Source organism: Choristoneura fumiferana, chromosome 6 (assembly GCF_025370935.1).
Source record: "Choristoneura fumiferana chromosome 6, NRCan_CFum_1, whole genome shotgun sequence".
NCBI classification, from domain to species: Eukaryota; Metazoa; Arthropoda; class Insecta; order Lepidoptera; family Tortricidae; genus Choristoneura; species Choristoneura fumiferana.
This window is the reverse complement of record NC_133477.1, coordinates 5169206-5191636: the sequence shown is the minus strand read 5'-3', so window position 1 is coordinate 5191636 and position 22431 is coordinate 5169206. Positions and strand designations below refer to the sequence as shown.

Below are 22431 nucleotides of genomic sequence, written 5' to 3'. Positions count from 1 at the left end.
TCTTTCCACTTGACCATTAGCGCGGGTACATACTGCGTTAAGAATGTGCTTAATTTTGGATTGATCACAATACTTTTTGAATTCCTTAGAAGTAAACGAAGTGCCACGATCCGAAATTAGTCTACTAGGGTAACCAAACGTTGTAAAAATGTCTTCTAAAGCGCGAATCGTTAACTTGGACTTCAGGTTTCGAAGTGGTTTGAGTAAGCTGAATTTGGTGAACCCGTCAACTAATACCAGGAGATATGAGTGGCCTTTTTGCGCTTCGCACAAAGGGCCCTAAGTGGTCAATATGAACCGTGTCAAAAGCCTGTCAACTTTGTGAATCGGATGCAGTAGCCCTCTTTTGGGCCACTTGGTTCCTTACTGTACGCGCATTCAATACATGAACGAACGTATTTAGTAATGAAGCGTCTCATTTTAGGGAACCAAAAATCTTGTTTGATTTTCTCTAACGTCTTATCAATACTAAAATGACCTATATCGTCATGATTAAGCCTGCAAAGTTGGAATCTGGCTGTTTTTGGCACCACCCACTTTAATTCATTGCCTACTTTTCTAAACAATTTGTTACCTTTAGTTACGTAATTGTCCTTTATATCGGAATACTCTTTGTTTTCTAAAATTTTGCGTATACGCTGAATTTCACTATCCTCCAGTTGTAAACTCAATAGCCAGTCTTCCTGAGTTATTCTTAATACAGTGGGTATCGGGTCCTGGCTAACATCCGATCCACAAGGCTGAGGGTTCCTACTGAGGGCATCAACATGGCACATTGTATGTCCTGGTTTGTACTGAATATCGAAATCGAATTCCTGCAACGCTATCCACCAACGCGCTATACGGGGAATCAGATCCCTCTTAGAGAATGTGGCTCTTAACGCGCTACAGTCCGTAACAAGTGTGAACTTGACTCCTACCAAATAGACCCGAAACCGCTGAAACGAACTGATTACTGCCAACGTTTCGAGTTCGTATGCGTGGTAGTTTTGTTCTTCCACACTTGTTTTACGGCTAAAGTAAGCTATTGGTCTCAAGATATCTGTGATGGGATCTCGTTGCATTAAAATGCCTCCTAATCCATACTTACTGGCGTCAGTATGAATCTGAGTTTCCCGTGTAGGGTCGTAAATGCCTAACAAGGGTCGTTGTGTAAGGGTCGCTTTCAGTTGTTGAAAAGCCTGTTCCTGTTCAGTTCCCCAACACCAGGTACAGTCCTTTTTGGTCAAATCTGTCAAGGTCTGGCAATGAGAGCGAATCCCTTCATAAATTTTCTAAAATAACTGGCTAGCCCCATAAATTGCCTCACTTCGTGTACGTTACTAGGTGTCGGAAAACGTTGAACAGCTATAATTTTCGCTTTCCCTGGTTTAACACCCTTCTCGCTTATTTCATATCCCAAATATTCTAACTCTTCCTGCAAGAAATTGCATTTTTGTAAATTTAAAGTTAGTCCGGCTTCCTTTAACAACTGAAACGCGTTTTCTAATCTCTGTAGTTGTTCGGCAAAGTCTTTTCCGGGTATTAAAATATCGTCCATATAAGCGAGAGTGGAGTTAAATCGAGAATTGCCTAAAACTTTATTAATAGTGCGCTGAAACACTGCCGGAGAATTAGCAAGACCAAAGGGCATCTTTTTAAATTGATATAGCCCATCAGGAGTTATGAACGCTGTATATGGCCTGCAGTCTTTACGAATTGGTATTTGGTAATACCCACTGGCTAGATCTAAGCTAGAGTAATATTTATTTCCATTAAGCATATCTAACTGATCTTCAATCCTAGGCATTGGATAATGATCCTTAATTGTTTTTCGGTTTAATGCCCTAAAGTCCACACACAGTCTGTGCCCACCGTTTTTCTTAGAAACCAATATGACAGGACTTGCGTATGGAGAGTTTGATTCCTCAGCAATGTCATTTTGTATAAGTTCAGTCACCATATCTCTAACGGTCTGTCTCTCAGTATAACTAAGCCTGTATGGTCGGTATACGACTGGTGTTTGGTCCGCAAGCTCGATGACCATTTCTGAAGCATCTGTACACCCTAACTCTGATAGATTTTGCGCAAAACATACCCTATATTTATTAACTAATTGAACTAGGGCATTTGATTGTTCTGCAGACAACTTGGGGTTCATGTTAATATCACTCACCGCTAAAGGAACAAGAGCAGACTGGTTTATTATGCGGTTGCAAGTGATTGAACGTAAATTCGTAGGAGGTTCTAAAAGCCGATATGACGTTAGCACGTACAAATAATGAACCAGCTTCCAATGTTACAGGTGCTGCTGAATAGTTATAAACAGCGATTTTGCAATCGCCATCATGAACGTTATATACTCCACCTATGACGCAGTATTCCATATTTTTCTGATATCGTGAACTATCCTCAACGAACACATCGCAATCCTTTTGTTCAATACTTTTGCATTCTACAAACTCAAATCCATTCACACTAGTATCAGTTACGATTCTAAGTACAACTTTGGGGACAGCTGGTTCAATGTTATTAGGCAACTCTGCCAGGTCTGTTCGTATGTCACGTCTAAGTATGTCAAGTCGTTCATGTGTTTTTATTACTACAACTTCAGGTCTTTCCGTAAAGTTTTGCCCTACTAATAATCCTTCAGTCAGTACAGAAGAGTCAACAATGTATGCATCTACGTCAGCTGTAATCTCGCCTATAGTTAGTGAAAACTTGGTTCGACCTGTAGGTGTGTATGAATTGTTACCAAATCCCCGAATTATTGGCAAGTCATTATCAAATTTTGGCAATGAGTGACTGTCAACAATATCTTGTCTGACCAGCGTACAATCGCTTCCAAAGTCGATGTAGCATTTAATGGGAATTGAAGTATTTATAAGGACCTGTTTATAGAATTTTGAATCAGGCTTATGGCTTTGAGCAAACATGGTCTTTTTATCAGAACTTTTGTTATTATTATTACTATTAATAGACTTGTTGCGGAAACAATCTGCGGATTTGTGACCAATAATATTACAATTATCACATTTGTTGAGAGGTTTGGTGCATTTGCTTGATACATGCCCTTTCTCTTTGCAATTATAACATGTTACCTCCTTGATATTGGCACTGCGGCAATTAACGCTACGGTGCCCAGGTTTGTTACATTTGAAACAGATTAGTTCATTGGAAGCGCTTGTACTTGGTCGTTTAGCCGCCCTTAGATTACTTTCCTTACTAAAATCCTTTAAAAACTTAAACAACTCCTCGGGATCAGTTAATCGCGCTGACATGGCGCTTGACCGCAAGATCCTATCATCTATAGCGTACACTAAACAATCAACAGCTTGTTTACCTGTAATATTACACGCATTTAGTAAAATCATCTTATCATAGTAGTACTCGTCGACCGACTCCCCAAATTTCAAACATCTATCTAACATCTCCATTAATAACGCAGCGTAATTGGTTTCAGAAGGAAATGCCCTTAACAACCTCTGCTGCCACTCAGCCCAGGTCATAAGTATAGACTGGAGCCCCTCGTACCATTTCTTGGCGTAGCCAGCTAATTTAGGTAAAGCAAAATGTGAAGTCTGTTCGTCTGTCCAGTTATAGATTTTAGCGCATTCGTTTACTTTCGCGATCCAGTTCTCAACCTTTTGATTCTTTTGTGCAGGTCAAAATTAGGAATAATATTTTTGTCGTACGATATTTTATGTGTGTTGGAATTTAACAAACTTTGAAAAAATAACGCAAAATCACTTAAACTCGGTTGTACGTTATTCTTGGGTACCTCACTGTGAGTGTGTGAAGCTACCGCTGTCGTATCCAGTGCTTCCGCTGACCCCGTCGCCTGCTGCTCCACAGCTTGCGCGACCGTCTGCGGCGGCGGCGTCAACCGACACCTGCGCGTGCCCCAGACGCTGAGGCTTCGCGTGAAAGTGCCTTCATCTCTACCGTCGCATGTCGCTGGAATTGATATTTTTGCGAGTCTTATTATCTCCTCCCAATAACCATACGAAATTTGGGAGTACCTATATTATAATACATCATATAGGTATAGGCAAGACATAATAAAGAACGAAATTTAACTACGAGAATTATAAAAAAAAGGTTCGTTTCTTTTTACGCTGTACCCACAGTATTTAACACTATTTTACTTTTACTGATTCTGCAGTGTTTATAAATTTAATTTATCTACTTACGGTATTTGGCACATGAAAATTTTAAGTAAAATAAGATCATACCTACAACATGGCAAATTCCTTGCCAAAGAGCTACAAACAAACAACAAAACATAAAAGTAATTTGGAGCGATTGTCAGAAAAAGGGTAGAATGAAGAAAAAAATAAAAGAATTGTCAAGGAAAAAAAAATTACTCGCCTTTTCTGTTTCTCTTATATTTGGTGGTTGATTACCGTTGGTTGTACCAGACTTATGTGGTGACAGTAAACCCTCACGATGACACCGCCTCCGCTTCGACCGCGAGCTTCGTTTCTCCCCGCGGCAACTTGATGCAGACTCCGCGGAAGTTTCTCTCCTGCTGCGCCGTCTCCGTTTCCGGTGGCGAGCTCTTTGTCTGGATTCGTGACGTGTAGACTTTTCTCGGTGGTCTCGACGCCGCTTTGAACGAGAACTTCGTTTCCCATCACTATTATCGTTTGTAGGACCCGACGACCGTTCTCGGCTACGGTGATGTCTTTGTTCGTGATGACGGGACCTGCTTCTGGGTTTCACTACCTCACAATTGTCTGCCATGTCGCAATTAGGTCTTTATGATCCCACTTCTGATATAAACAATCAGGTGGTCAATAATAAAATGTCGTTATTCAAATAACGTTTATTAAGATTAATAAACTAGTTAACACTTTTGATCACTTTCTAGCGCTTGATTTTATTAAGATACACACACAAGATGTGACTGCTAGTTATGGTAGTTATCTCTAAGAATGTCAGTCTTCGAATGAATCATTTTCTTATGGATTCTATAATTACAAAATGACAACGCCCTCCTACTCGGATGTGACGTCACTATCCGTTGTTATTTCAAACTGGGTACTTTATGTATGATTAGTCAAATCAGTTACTGTTACATTATACACATTAATAGGTACATACTATATTTATAGTATACTGATTTTCTAACATTATTTACAGCCTTTTACCTAGTGCAACATTACGCTACCGTTTATTTAACTTTTTAACCGACATCAAGAAAGGAGGAGGTTCTCAATTCGAGTGTATTTTTTTTTGTATGTTTGTTACAAGATAACTCCGCCAAATGTGGGCCGAATTTCAAAATTCTTTTTTAGGTCTAAAGGACATACTTCCGAGGTGGTCCCATTGAAACCAAGTCAGGATCTGATGACTGGATCATAGAGAAATCGAGGGCAACCCTCGAATTTGTAAAGCACACCTATAGCGATTTCGGCATTTTTAACATCAAGTCAAGTATTTACATTCAGAAAGTATCATTTGGTGAACTGGACCCTGATAAAGAAGACCGGTACTCTGTTATAAAATGATATAACTATGCTGTGTTTGAGCATAATGGAATCGTTGTGAGATGCACTTTGGCTAAAAACTATGAAAAAAAAATGGTACCGACTTCAAAAACCTTGAAAATATTTTCTACTAGTTTGAAGTCGGTGCCCCAGCACGAGCCAGCAGGAGTGGTTGAAGCCCAATATGTAGTATTTAGGTGAGGTAGACGACTATAGTTCCACTCCTGCTGGCCCAGAGGCACCAACTTCAAACTAGTAGAAAATTATTTTCAAGGTTTTTGATTTTGAAGTCGGTTCCATATATTTTTCATTATTTGTAAATTTTTCTTTTTTCTACACTGGTGACCAAGCATTAAAAAAAACTAGCAAATTTTTTTTACCCAAATTTGATACAAAATTCCAAAGACCATGTCATAGTCAAGTACCGTCGACGAAAAGGGTGCATTAAAGATGGTCTTTTAAAATATGTAAATGTACCTATAAATATATTCGATCAGATAAACTTGCGCCCTGGCTGATGTCTAATGGCCTAAACCGGTGCGGTGCAAAAATAAAGTTTTCTTCATATCGGCAGCATTCTCTGGTGTGGTTAGGAACGGAGATTTTAACCGCTTGTGTGTACTGTGTTAACAAAGCAAACCAAAAAAGTAGGTGTAGCATTAGCATTGTGGCTACACCAAACAAGCATAAATCATCTAGCAAATATCTTACTTGATATATGTGTGCGTACTTACAACCGCACCACCAAGGCAAAAGTTAACTGGGAATTAGAGATGTAATCTTAAAATTCCATGTAAATGCTAATCTAACTGTAATTATTAAAAATACGAAGAACAGTTTCGTGTTTATTTAAATTGATAGCGACACGACGCTGCCATGTTTTTTTTTTCGTGTATTCCCAGAACATCACAAACTACGAAAATTTCAAAGCAAACATGTCTTTGGAATTATGTAATTAAATATAATTGTTTTATTACGAAAACGAAGTGTAGACGGCTAACTTATTGGCTAAGCGTTCCGTAACCACACCTTTTTTTCCCCAAGTATAGGTAGTTAACGAGAAAAGTGTAAATATTTGATAGTTATGTAAATTTATTTATGATTTCTATGAAATAATTTAAAAATTTAAAACACCAAAAACGCCTTGAAATACCTGTTCTTTGGTCGTAAATTTACGTCGGTATTTATTATTAATTAAGTAATTCCATATATCAACACGGTAGGACAAGAGACGTTAGGACGGTAGGACGTTTGAAATATTCAGCCTTTTGTTTATTTTAGAGCCAGATACAAAATAAAATCAATATATGTTCCTACTGTAAAATCTAATGGTGGGTTGAGTGAGTATGTGTACTTATTCAATTCATCCGATAGAGATATCACGTTGACTGGTTACGGACAATATATAATCGATCACCAATGGGTACTCTCAAAAATCGCCTATCGTGTCGTGGTGTTTTGTAAGAAGTTTCCGAAAATATTTAACCGTTAAACTTGAGCCTATTGCAAATTGGTATGACTTTGCGGCATCCATCCGTCCCCTCCTCCTTTACTCTATTTTTTATAGAAAGAGACGACAAATCGACACTGAGAACGACTCCATGCCTAGGGCCTCAGGTACTAAATCCTGATGCAATAAAAAACACTATCTTGGGACTCGCGGACACATTTAATGAACGAGCCCTTTTAATGTTCCATAAACTATTAGCACTAAGTGGGTGATTATCTGCCTAATGTTTGATCCGTTACCTGCTCTGATCTGGGTCGGCCGGCAGGTGGCAAACGTTAATACTGATGAGAATTGTATACAAAGTTGTTTGCGTAGTTCATGGTTGATTACTGTTTCTATTTTTTTCCAATCATTTATATGAAATCTTGATTTACGTTTATTCTAAGCGATATGTATTGCGATTTTGTTAGAATATTTGTTTTCTTCAAGTTCTATAATACATAATGCGTATAAAACTTTTATAATAAAAGTATCAGTTACGCGAATCTTCTAATCCTTTGTTATCGTCGTGGATGATAAGCGTTTATCGTAAGCGACGAATAATACATTCGTTTTCATTCATTTCGGTTACAATTTTATGACGTTAGCGGGTATATGTATTTTTTTAAAGGATGGACAGGACACACGGTACAGTCTTACATGGCAAACAATCTCGACAGTAGAATAAGTCTTTTAAAGGTTTTTCTTTGGGTAAACTAGCCACTATACTATATTGTATTTCAAAGAAAAGAAAGTGTAAACAAAGTCGCCATGGACCCGAACGCAGACATTTAGTGATGTGAAAACCTAGAAACTATTGCAAAATAATGAATCTGTTCAGTAAATCGATTAATTGATTAAATTAATAGCTAAAAGTCATTTTGTCTATTTTATTATTTACAATACTTGGTTTAATTCCAAAGATGATTATTCAATAATAAAAGCAGTATTTTAATTTTAAGGTAAGTGAATATTTTAATTTATTTAATCAAGCCATAAATTGTATGTCGAGGTACATGCTGATGTTATGCAATACAGATAGAATGAATACAATTTTACCCAGTGGGTGTAGCTAAATAAAAATCACTTATTCAATAGAGCATTAATCGATTTTTATAATGTCATATTTTCTATTATATATATATTCTAGTCTATGCTACTACAGATTATTCACGTGTTTTATTCAAGAAATAACGTGAGATTTTGACGAAGATTTATCAAATGAAAATTGAATATTGAAATCAAGTGAATTTCGGTGACAAAAGTGATTAGACATCTAGTTAAAAGACACGAATTATAGATAAATGTGTTATTGATTCGATCCAGTAGGTGTTTATACAAGAATTTTGTTGAAATCGGATTGTTTACACTTTTTATAAATTGGATTGATATACAATATAGCTATGTAGGCAACAGTCAACTGCAAAAATATCGATATCTACGGCCGAAGTTACAAAAATATGTATACACGACTTTATTGACATAACATTAAGGTCGTGTATAGATATTTTTGCAACTTTGGCCGAATCGATATCTTTTCAGTTGACTGTACTATGAGTCATCTATTGAAGAGGATTCACAAAACAATCATATTTATCGTATGTGTGATATCAGCAAGCACACACGATTGCATTGTATAACTTATACTCATCGCAGATCATTTGGTACAGGATGGCTTGGAGCCTCCAACTTGCAATTATGCGCTTCTCCAAGGAAATTACGATAATTGTATAGCTCAGATTCTAGGAAGGGATAATGGTCCTTGATAACGTAACAATGATAAATAGTATCAGCATATCCCATTGTGTCTGTTGTCTATCCACGTGTTACACACAAACAACGCTATTTATATTCGATTTTCCTTATTTTTATCAAGAAATTAAGTAGAAATTAGTTTTTATTGTAAGCGCAAGAGTCGAAGATAGCAGCGTTTTGTCAGTTTTGTACGCACAAGTACCTACTACTGTTTGGCTACTGTACCACTAATATGAGTTTACAGTGACCGTACTCGATAGCGACGGCGTAAATTATTTGTAGAGGCGCTGTACCCTTAGTGTAAGTTTTCAGTTACAAAATACGTCTCGATCGTGTTCGCGTTAAAATCTCAATTTGCATCGCCGCTAGAGGCGCTATACAAAGTGAGACTTAAACGCGAACGCGATCGAGACGTACCGAAAACTTACACTAAGGGCACTGTACAATTCGTACATATAATTTACGCCGTCGCTATCGAGTACGGTCACTGTAAACTCATGGTACTGGTAATGGAAAGGCTACCATTTTTTACATGCGAAATCAGGCTAGTAGGTACCTACTGGTAGACATTGTTGATTATAAAATTATTAGTAAACTGCGTCTCTCACCAAATCATAAATAATTACTATAAAGCAGCAGAAGTTTTTTTTTACAAAAAATTGAGAATACCTTGTATGAATTCATTTTTGTACAGTCAATGACCTCTACTTTTGAATGCATGCCAAGTTACCTTTTGCTACATTATCATGAAAAACATATTATACAGAAAAAGAACTTCATTAGACATTTCAAGCGCGCATGTTATCTTTCTTATTTTGAAATGTTGCCAAGTTCTATTAAAACCCATAAACCCATAGGAAACACACGTTTTTTGATGTTTAATTTGGACGACATTTATGAATTTGTACTTTTCTTTGCATTTGTCAACAATTTAATTTTGCCCAAATTTTTTATTTATTTTACGGGTTTGACAAGATTTAATTTTTTTAACACCTGTAAATTACTACAGGAATCGAAAGAGTTTAGCCTCCTGAACATGGGAAAATATTTATTATAATTTATTTCTTCATATTTAAAAGAAATACAAAAAAAATATATCTGAATTTGTCACCAGAAAAAGGAGCTGTTATAATTTTGACAACGTCTACGTCAGATTTGTGTGATCTTTTTTTTAAATAGAGGCTAGACAAAAGTAATGGGTTTATTGTGTGGTAGTTTTGCAGTTGTACCCTTTTAGACTAAGCACATCTTAAAAAAATTGTAATAAATTAATTAATAATCGTAGCGAAATTTTCAGCGTCTCTCTTTCCAAACAGAACACAGAGAACGAATCAAATTATAATCTTAGAAATATGAAATCTTGTCAATTCAAGTTTTGGCTCACGAGATGAGATCAAAGTTAACTAAAATCAGCCCTTGATAGCGAAATTAATATATTACTACTTGTACTATTTTCTATTCTGTGATATTAGCCAATAATTTTGATAAAATACTTACGACGACTATTATTATAAACCATCTTTTCTATGCGCTTGAATCTTTAAATGATAAACATGAATATTTTTGATGAAACGATAAAAATGTTTAGTAATTATTTCGCATTGTATTGGATGTCACTGAGCTCATCAAGCGCACCATCATATTTGTATTATTATGAAATAACATTTCAAGAACGTGTTAACGTGTAACCACCCCTCAAAAATATATGCGAACGGATAGTTTTCGAAAAGTTTCCAACTGTAGCAGTTGCAGCAGTTTGGGCATATACAAATGTAAGTCATTAATAGAACAACGAATCAGCTTTCGACGGAAACGTATGTACCTACAACAACCATTTATTTTGAAATTCTCTCATTAGCGAGCCAGTTACCGGAATCGATTATTCGATTTAATACAAAATTCCCGCAACTGTGGCCGTATGCTCGAGTTGCGTGCCTCTTCTCAGTGTATAACACCCTTTGTTCCTCTCTGTTTCTACGGAAGCTGACCGTTCTGGGGTAACGTCACGAGTGCTACCGAGGTATAAACAGTCGAATTATAAAGCGATCATGACTCATTTTGCTCTAATTCCTTTAAACCAATTGAACAACGTAAAAAAGGCGGTAACTTAACTATATTGACCTACCCGTTTAAGCTCGTGAGTTTAAAATCAGACTTAATTTTTTTTGTGATTCATGATGTAAAGTTAGAGGCCTCAATCAGCAGTAAAGCCTTGAGCTTCAAGTAACAATACAATACAAAGACTCTTTATTGTACACCAGAAATAGTAAGCGATACAGAAAACAGAACAAGGTAAGCAATAGATCGTTTAGTAACTTATGGAATTAATGCAGTGTAAGCAGCGATAGCTGAGCGGGACCTTATAGCGGCAACACTTCTTATTGTAACTTATGTGTCAATTAATGCAGTGAAGTCATATTATTTCTGTTTTTCAAATCGGAAGATAGTCAGACGCTGACTCGCGGCTCGCCGACTCGCCGCCCACTAAATGGGCCCCTATCCGTTACCATTAACATTACTGCACTGTTCCTGCAACTGCTGGTCAGGCTATTAGATAGTTTATCAGACGGCGCCGCGCGAGCTTCCACTCGTAAGATAAGAGATTACTGTGGAAGTCGAATGCACTGATTTAACACTACTTACTACCGTAATGGGGCTGATGCTAGCATCCAATAATAAATAATCATAACTTGTCAGTCCAGCATTAGATCAACTACCTATATTAAAATTAATGGTTGTCTTTGCTACAAATTAAAAGTTGAAATCTTTGTTCAAGGGGCTCCTAGCCGGGCCATATTTTCATACTGCAATATGTGGCCGGCAACTATTGGTGTCCCTGGTGCAACTATTGGCTGTAAGAGAGGGACACCAATAGTTGCCGGCCACAAATTGCAGTGAAATTATGGCCCGTCTACGAGCAGCTTAAAGCTCGCACTGACTTTTGTTACATATACCCAGCAATCGAGAAATAAACGGGCTACAAAATTCCGCAATAATACATCGTGATATTAATTCACAATAAGTTCAGATTCAACTACATTAAGATTATGTATTTGAACATGTGTAAGGTTGAACCTATTTGTTTGAAAATTGTGATCCTCGGTGCAGGTTAACATAATTTGCACACGAACAGTGTATTCTCGTACTCTACTAAAGCATCATTGTTGAACAGGCATTTGAGTGGACTAGGGCATTGTTAATAATGTAAAGAACGTTATTTTCGGACGTATACCCCTAAACAACCGCAGTCTCGAGTTATTTAAGTGGAATCCCACATAGCGGGTATTGATACCGACCGACCCGGCCGCCTTAAATCTGTCCTTTCCATTTAGATAATGGGTAGTACATTCTGTAGTGGCCTCTAAAAGGGATGAAATTCTGTACAAGTGACGTGGGATTACTTATTAAGGACCAGTGAGTCGCTCAGGACCGCGACGAATCCCACATTGTCACGAACCGATCGAAATTCTGGGATTTTAAGAGAAACTTACATTAGGTAAATTATTTATACATTCAACCTTGCCGGCACGCGAATAGAGAATAATTTTGTGTGACGTGTTAACTTGAGATCAAACGCGAACCGTGTCTAATTATACGCAACGAGTCTTGTACCGCCTCCGCGCGGCTTTTATCGAACGCCGTGTTTTTTGACCGATTATTATTCTATCTTATCATGTTCGTAGTTATTCCACGTAAAGCTATAGAATAAACCTTTAGGACCGGACAAAAACAACGTTTTTGTAGTGTGTCACGAAGGAGATGGACACTTTGGTTGCGTAACACCTGCGATTTTTAACATTGTTGTTGACTCACGTCAGGCAACACATTCGCCGGGACGCATGATAGACGTATTGATTTATTGGGTATTTTCTCGGGTGAATCTGAAACTGAATCGAATGCAGGGAATCCCCACTGTTATAAAATATGGACACAGATAGGTATGATAAAACTGAGTCTTACTGCGTATTTATGTTCTTTATTTGCGACGTCTAGATCATATTTTTATAACCTGACAGCGGTAACATTATTATCTTATTTTTGCTCACTCATTTTATCACACAGCCGCAGAACAAAGGTTTATTTACTAATGGCATTGAATGTTTATTATATCTGCATCATTAAAAATCATTATTAAATGCAGGATTAATAAATATATACATCGCCACCTCATATAGGTAATTTACAAATGATACAAATCTTATATCGTTAAGGATGATAGTAAGGAGGAAGCGTTCATTCACGACTCGAGGGTGCACTTTAGGCAGCTCAGGCGAGAAGTGGCTCGAATATCCGGCCAGGATTGAATAATGGATACTCAACGCCGTTGTGCGAAATAAAACTACTCGAGCGCATTACATATTTACAAACTCGCATGATCCGTTGCCGGTATTTGGTCGCAAACAGAGCGACGTTATTCGGAATGACAGCGATTGGTATCCATTTTGTTTAGCGAATTGTGACCATGTTGACGTTCATGAAACGCCACTGCAAGGCAATAACGTCTTTGATTTAAACATGTTTTTGGTACAGTAACCTTAAAACTGTATATCACCTTGCATGACCATCGATCTGAGATCTAACTCTGTCATGAAAATGTATGGAATGTCTAATCATGGATATACCAGGCATTGACCTTCAGCCTAGCTAGAGCCTAAAAGCTATTTAATATATCAACACACAAGACAAGTCGAAGCGTTTTATCTCAATCACCCGAGGCGGAGTCAACAGAACATACAAACCGACACGAGCTGTCATCTCATGCCAATGATCTCTGACTGCCGTCGATAAAACATACTTAAGTATTTATATCTATCGCCGGAAATTTTAATGTTCGCCCGTATCATTTAATTACCCACATGATACCACTTATGAACTTTAGCTCTAACTTACAGTTTACGTAAAGTACCTACCTACTATTGGTACGAGTACTCTATCCACAATATGGATGGTGTTAGGTGTTAGTTCGTGTTTCCTATAGCTGATAGATAATTCCACGTAATCCGGATCCGATCTTTGGCTTTCTAAACCAGTCTTGTCTACAAAACAAACATTCTCATAAATGACACAAAAACATTTAGATTTCTCTTTTGACGATCGTAAATAAAGTTTTATGGAATTAACTACAACCACCTAGCTACTCCGCGACTAAGCGTCCCTAACTGGTTATTGTTCATATGAGTTTGAGGTTGAGTTTGGCTGAACTCGCAAATTGAAGTTCGTATCACACCGTCCCTTTCACTCGCGTATTAAATGACATAAGCGTCAGCGGGACGGCGACATACGAAGTTCCAGTTTTGCACTTCGTGGTATAGGGCCTGAATCAATCAGTTGTTTTATTTATGGAATGTAAATATGTACGTATTAGCCGCTACACTACCACTGATTGCGCATAGCGGGTTTGCGATAGAATCGAATAGGTACTGCCTGCCTAACTCTGTCCCAACCCGTGCTTGCTGTATCTGTTGACTCATTACAATGGTCTATTGATCTATTCTATGGTGAATTCAATAAAACAATAAATCAAAAATAAAAATAAGTAAAAGCAGTTTAAAGATGATTGATGATATAAATGGCGATTGGAGACAGACTCATAGATTACTTTTTAAATTTTTACCAACTTATAGATTCTTGTAGTCCATTCATTGTCTAGTAGACTTGCATTGCAAATGATCCGCCGTAAACTTGACTTTGTGATTAAGATAACTATAGACTAGGTCATCACGACACTGTCTTTGCCTTATCGGTGTAATAAGATTGAGGCCAGTCATTTAATTACAGTCATTGATGACTATCAGTGCAAGATTCACTGATTCCCTGTTTTTGGGGTTTTTAGGGTTCCGTAGCCAAAATGGCAAAAACGGAACCCTTATAGTTTCGCCATGTCTGTCTGTCTGTCGGTCCGTCCGCGGCTTTGCTCGGGATCTATCAATGCTAGAACGCTGTAATTTTGCACGAATATATATGTAAACTATGTCGACAAAATGGTACAATAAAAAATTCCTCTAAAATCTAAACCGGTGGGTGGAAAAATTTGAAAAAATTCAGGATAGTAGTAAGTATATCAAACTTACAAGGTAAACTATAACGGCTAAGTTTTCTTAAGAATTATTAGTAGTTTAAGAGTAAATAGCAGCCTAACGTATAAAATATACCTAAACTTGGAATATTCCGTACAAAATACGAAATCCTTAGAAAATATTACTTAATTTTTTCGTAATGGCTACGGAACCCTATTTCGGGCGTGTCCGACACGCTCTTGGCCGGTTTTGTATGTAAGTAACCATGACAATCATCCATCACATGATGTGGTGTAAGTGATAATATTTTCAACAAAAAGCTTGTGATGGACAATAAAAACGAGGTTAACTTTTGTGGCAGAACTTGACCATAAACAGGTTGCGTTTTAAAAAAAAAATACGTACACAGTACTGCCACGATAACGTAGAGATTTGATAAGAAAGATCCAGTAATCTGCCGAAGGCTTACTTCTTCAAACACATCAAAGTCCAAACTTTTACAGTTACGGCTTTTGCACGTATCTACTTATGTCCTTTTTTTTTTCGATTAACGTGTCGGTATGGTGCTCTACTTTATTGTAGGTATGTTTGAAATGTCTATTGAAGTACGACCAACTGTACAGTCCGCATTGTTTCAGCAGGCGACTGCGTCCGGCGGCGACCTCATGGCGGACCTTCACGCGAAGCTGTCGATGCGGCGGCGCGGCATCTCCGGAGCGGAGCGCGGCGGCGGCTCTGTCCTCCACACTCTTGCCAGCGTCATCCCCGAGCCAGGCGAGTCCTCCCCCCAGGCCGAGTCAAGCGGGGAGGAGTGGGAGTAACACAGGCAGATTTGGCGAAACAGCAGAACCAAAAAAAGTAACTTCAAACGGCAGAAAACAAACCGGTTAGAATGTTAAGATCCATATTAACGGTAACTGATTGTTTGAAACAATTTGTTAGAAATAGACCGTGTTTTATTACGAAGCAATTTGACACTATTTACAAAAAACTCTTGGATCTGAAGATTTGTAAGTTAATGGAGCAAACCTTTTACATGTAGGTAAAGGTACATTTATCATTTACAGACGAGAGCTTTTTTGCAAATTTGTGACCTCTGAGGCGATTAAACTCACAGAACCTAAGGCTACAAACAAATATCGGCCTACTAAATCTACTAACGAATAGTAGTTTAAATATCGGTTTGATCGTGCCAACTACATATAATACATTTGTCGGGTTCTTGATCATCTTGTTAACTTCATGGTATTTCGATTATGGCTAAAAAGTAAATTTAACTGTGTCACAATGTGTAACTCGATATTTAAAATACACATGAAAAGTTAATTAATAACGATTGACACCTTACGATTAAAACTTACCGTACATATTGTACAAAACCTCTTTTGTCTAAAGAAACATGTAAATGTTTATTTGCCCGTCACTTTTTTTTGAAGTAGATTCTCGGGTGTAAGAAATAGTAGATACATACTTTGGCTTTTATGGCCGACGACTTGGTCTTTCACCCGTCCATCTAGTAGGTAATGTCCCGTTACAAACACACACACAAACATCACGCCTGTATTCCCAAATGGGGTAGGCAGAGCACACGAAACGTTACCGCTTCGGAGCCACTTTTAGCAATTTTAGGTTTTAAGTTTAACAAAAACGATACAATAGTGACAGGTTGCTAGCCTGTCGCGTACGGTATACCTTGCAAATATCGTATAATTTAGTCTGTTGTAACATTCATTCATTTAAAATGGCGGTCATAGACTTGCGCAAATATGTTAAGCAAGTCCGATATCAAATTTACATAAAAACACGCGTATTCTTAGAGGTCACGCACCGATACCGCAAAGACGCGCTGCCCGCGATGACGTATTTACAACTCGATACGTACACATACTTACATGTTATACATTTATTTCTTTACCTATGAAAGATAAACTAGCGAGCATGTCAAGTAGGTAGTCACACCCCACGGCGGTGCAAAGTGACACTGGCATACTGGCAATATAGTGAACATAGGGATAATGTATTTTAATTTCATTTAGCCTATAATTTATAAAGACTTTATATAACGGCTATTTAGGTTTACATTTTATATTATGCTTTAGTGCTTCATTCAAAGCGATACGATAACGTATCAATTATGATATTAACGGAAACACTTTAAATTCTAGAAATCTTGGTAATTTGAACGTTTTTATAGCCGCAGCTTATTTATACTGTGTTTTATTGTAACGACATGTAACAATTCTATTTTTATAGACTTTTGATGTCATCATTGAAAATTTCTTAGAAGCTATTTATTTTATGAATTGGTTTTAGATTTGTATTTATATTTATTCACCCGTATTTACGATGCCTTACTATTACGAATAATACGGGTTTAAGGGCACAGGGCACGAGTGACGCTTGTTTGTATAAAAACTGACGCGTTACTGATAACGTGCCGACTGAGTCAATAGTTCGGAGTTGGCTCGTGTACGACATTTTTTAAACGTATCTAATGTAGTATGTAGTACCTATTGCAGTTTCTCTGGTAGTTTACAAGTAGCAAGAACCGGCGGGAGCGGCACGCGCCACATGCGCTTCGTAGGCAGTTCTGCCTTAAAACAACCATAATAAAACTTTTAACGATAATGTTTTACGTAAAACTCATTATCTAACGTAGTTGATCTTCAGTTTTTATCTGCAGCCCCCTGCGAGCCGGCCCGCGCCCAGCCGCGCCGGTTTAATGGCTTTTATTTCCCCGAAGCTTCTAAACGCGAAGACAAGAGCATAAATTGACTTCACAGATATCGGAAAGGGCTCGTTCCGGGAGTTTATTACAATAATCACATTTCCCACTAGCGCGGGGTCACCTCGCTTTCAGTTCCGGGAAGGCGCGCGCTTCAACAGCCTCCGCAACTATCGCCCGAGCGATTAGTATTTCCAGAATCGTGATAAACGAGCTTATTATCTTGCACAATATATATATTTATATTTGACTTATCCTCAATTATTGTTTACACTAAACATTTCAAGTGCCTACGCTACCGAGCGGAGGGTTTTTCTTAGTATAATCGTAGGTTAATGTGTGCTGAGATCTGAGAAGCGTTAATTGATAACATTTGTTTATGCGCGTATCAGAAGATGACTTGCGAAACGTTTTCGAGTGTTCGTGATCTTAATCAGTGTATGTTGCTTTAATTTTTTAGAACTGACTATGAGCGACGGCGAAGTCATTTTAAGGTATTTCGATGCAGGTGTGTTGTTTATAGGTCGTTCTTGATAACAAGATCTTAAGAAAAGTACCGACCAAGATATTTAAAACGATTTGCATCTAAAAATCACCTCGTTGAAAATGGAAAATTACTGGTTTCAATCTGACATTGTTTACAGAGGAAACATTGTAATATACTTAGTTTAAATCAAACATAGATCTGTTGAAATGCCTCGTTGTATACAAATAACATGGCCATAATTTAGCGGGCTGACTTGATACACGCGGTGTAGTATTGAATAGGTCGTTAAAGGAAAATGTGATGCGCGTGATTATGTGTAGGTGCTATGTCTTTTTACTTACTTAGATATGCTTTTAGGTGTTTAAACGAGGTGCTATTGAAATGCTTGATATATTCAGATTGGACCAAGCATGCTAGATTGAAACGGAACAATAAAATTAGTTGATGTAAGCTAAAATAATGAGACTTGGTAAAGTCAAAAAAATTATGCAATTCAAATTCTTCAAAGTATGTTTCCTGTTTTTCACGCTTCGACTTACTTTTCGGAATAAGCAAGCGAGGGAAACCAGTTCAATAAAGCTGTTGCATATATACTCGTACATCCTGTTCAGTTTCGAAGAAATCGACGTAAATTTTAGTCAATATACGTTATTACTTCTTTACACATGAAGTTATGTATAATTAAGTTTTAAAAGTACTATCTGTAGAGAAAATAGGCGTATTTATAATTTGTAAGATTTAACAGGAAACTCGATTTGTTAATTGTGATTGGTCAAATAAATTACTTACGATTTTGATAGAAACCTACATGATGGATAGCCCGAAATATTAGGTAGGTACCTAAGTATCAGTACAACGAAATAATTAAATTAAGTCGATAGTTTAAACAAGTCGCTGAGGGGGACGACCGGTTCGAAAACTACAGCCCTCGAGTCCTTACCAATTCCAGTTTCTGATCGGACAAAAACACATTAACATTCTTGACAAGGGGTAGCAAAATTAGTTCCAGAAACGATGAAACTAGGTAAAAAATTGTTTACTTTACGAGCGTAGACCGACATCTGCCGAACAGCTCGTTGCACTCACCACATGTGCAAGGCCATCTAAACAACGTAACGCTACACCTCCAACCACGCACAAAGTAAAAAAAAACTGTTTATTTCGCGTAGTCTAGATACTATCAAACCACCACCACCATATTATGCAGTTAACATTAAGGTCGTGCATATTTTTGTAACTTTGTGCCGCGTCGATATCTTTGCACTTGACTGTATATTCAGTATGAAATGAAGGCACTAATTATCTATCTTTCGTAGATATATGACTGAATAAGCAACGTGTTCAATTGATTTGTGGCTCGCCATATTTTAATGGCTGTAATGAAGTACTCTGAAGCGTTACAATCGACCAATTAGCGATGGCTTAGCCCAAAGCATTGTCCCGCGAGTCCGCGCGCGACGTGACGGGGGTGAGATATGGGAGCATTAGGCAAATAATCGGCGGTGCCTTGTTTTATTTAGTTTGAAGGCATTTGTATTCAGCCCAGCGGTCACGTTGTCGACAGTTAAGTTCCGACAAATAGCTGTATGCGGCAGGTTTCACTCAAAAACGTGGATTACTAACGTGCGACTTTGACAACAAACCAACAGACAGAAGGATCGAGGTATTTCTCAAAGCGAGAAACTATTTATGTAGTAATAGAATCCCGGATTATCATGCAAGTAAAATTACATTAAAACATTACGACGACCTAATGCGTTATACAGTTGCCCGCATATACTACGGCGTAGTGCTGCGAGTGTAAATACAGTAATTATTAGCAAAAGATAAGGACCTTTGATAACATATTTTTGCGGTCCTCTTGTTTACTATAACACAAGGTTTAAATACGAACGATTTACCTTAAGTTAATTATAGGGAACTAATTAAATCTTGCTTTAGGCATTATTGTTCTAGTTGTATGTTACGGAAACAGTCGAATAAATCAATAACTCGGATGGTGGCCGAGTTGTGTAATGCAATCTCACAGACTATTTAATATTTTTTCAGTCGCGTCTAACACAGATGAGCCAAATCTGACTATACTATTTTCGGCAGAAAGCCAGATCTTGCCCACAACTGTAGAACCTCAATGACCCTACCTACTGTCATAAAACTACTTATAATATATTAAGGACTAGGTCGTAAAGTGCCCTGCTGTTTAATGACTTCAAATAACACGCTACGCTCTTACAGAATTACACATTTGTGCAGGTCATCATTTCATTATGTACCGACGCCCTGCGGTTAGAGCACATAAATTAAACCGTAATGCAGCTGCTAACATAAATGCCATTGATTTTAATTAGTTAATAAATGTCGGATATTTAAATAATATGTAATGATAGGAATTTAGGGTGCAATATCGCGAGATACAGAGTAGAAAACGTAATATGGATATGTCAATAATCCAGTGATCAAAAACAAAAGCTATTTAATTCAAAAGTCATTTCAGTACATAAATAATACACAATATACTCACTAGTAAATATTAACAGAGGTGCATTAATGAATTGAACATAATATTAAAAAAAAAACTAACCCTTACTAGTTTGTTCCACTAAAAAAAAAAACCTTGTTTCTTTAGCTCACTACCTGACTTGCCCCGAGGACGCTTTAAATTTTCTATTGCTTTCGTTTACGGCTATTGATCGGACTCGAAATGCGAAAAATCGGGCAATACGGTTATCTTAATCAGTCTTTCCTATAACTATCAAATTAAACTTTGATTAATTTAATCATAAACACGCTAGTAAGTACGCAGTTTTTTAAATTAAGTATGAAGTGTATTTTATTTACAGTGACATATTGACTATTTTGCAACTGGTATTATGTATTGTACAGTCGCGAGCAGGGATTGTAGTCTTTTGTCATTGTTTGCAATTTGGCTGTGTAATGCTATTCTGGTTTATTATTAACAATATTTACTACAAGTAATTCTGCTAAATTATGAAAGTGGTGAGTGGCACAACAATCCTAGTTCACGACGGTACTCTTAGAAAAAATTTGTTCTTCCTAACAACACCAACCCCGATATCCTGGGGCATATCCATATTAGCATAATGTTTAAACTCATTCACCCTATGTTGCACCGTAAATTTCGATCATTAATAATATCTAATGTTGTAATGTTATCATAGATACAGCAGCTTTATAATTTATAATACAAAAATATTGGTGTATTGTATGTTGCACGTATGGATCTTTTTAGATTATAATCTTTGGATGTTACTCGTTATTCTCTTATGTATTCCAAATATTTTCCAAAATGTTGTTGGCGTGTTGTAATTGTCGTGCTGATGGTGACGCGTGTTGATTGGACGCTTCGTCAGTTTCAGCCAGCGATGGGGCGTCAATTCACAGCCGCACATAGCTGTTAGGCCACCATTGGAATGTTGATACAAAATAAAAATGTTTAGGTCACTCTAGTGCCACCGGCCAGAGCTTATAGATGCAGGGTGCAGTAATAAAAATATTTGGAGTTTTTTAGATATGTTGATATTATAATGAATTTAACAAATTATGTATATATATAGCGTAGCAATAAAATATAGTTTTAATTTGTAAAATATATTATGTACGTAATATTGCTAAGGTCGACTATTTAGGGATACTTGCCTTCTTAGTTTTATAATTTTGACTGATTGATTTATATGATCTACTGTTATAGATTTTAATATCCATGCATTTCCTATTCGAGTCAATGCAATATGTTGACGTTATTTAGGTGCAACAGGTTGGTTATTCGGCTACATGGCGGCGACGTAGCCGCAGCCGCAGCCGCCGCCGTAGCACTAGCCATTAGCCAAGTAGTCATTATTTATGTCCCGCATCGTGTCATGAGCCCTTGCAAATCGCTAGGTCAAAACTAATGAGTAGGTACGTAATAGTTAATCTGCTTATTAAATATATCGTAAAACTAATTCGTTATATTATTAATTCCGTACGTTACACTAATCCGTCTGATAGTTTTTATTTAAACATTGTAAATATAAATGCCCATTTTACAGTTTAATCATGTTAACAATGTCTTGTATACAAACGTTTGTTGTATGATCGGATTTAAAATGTTATGATGTATGTATTGTATGTCATTAATTAAAACATGATTTAAAATTATCATTTGTTTTCTTATCGATACCCTTCCTAAACAAGGTACTTAAGAATAATAATACCTATAGGTACCTTATCCTAGTAAACGGCCAGCAAGCGCAGGTGAGCTGAATATAGGTACATGTGGAATTGAATTCCGTGAAAAATATAATAATCCTTTAGGAAGCAGAATTAAGCGTTTCCTGGTAGAATATATACGGATTATGTCGTAAGTAATTGGGGGTCACCGACTTCTCTTTACGCATTCTGATTATTTATACCGCGGGGCAGCACCCGCGCTAGAGACGCCACCGCGGCCCAGAATAACGCCTCGGGGATTCTCGGTATCCCAGCGC

General features: G+C 37.3%; 1 protein-coding gene across 4 annotated transcripts in view; it reads left to right on the top strand.

Moving 5' to 3' along the window:
- wash (WASH complex subunit washout) overlaps positions 1–22102 on the top strand; it is a 67935-nt gene extending 45833 nt beyond the window's left edge. For 3 of the 4 annotated variants that reach the window (XM_074088945.1, XM_074088947.1, XM_074088944.1), the window contains exon 6: positions 15371–22102. In XM_074088945.1, coding sequence (XP_073945046.1) covers positions 15371–15553 — 183 coding nt within the window. In that variant the 3' untranslated portion in view covers positions 15554–22102. The remainder of the gene's footprint in view (positions 1–15370) is intronic. The other variant, XM_074088946.1, reaches the window with a different exon arrangement.
- The last annotated feature ends 329 nt before the right edge of the window (positions 22103–22431 follow it).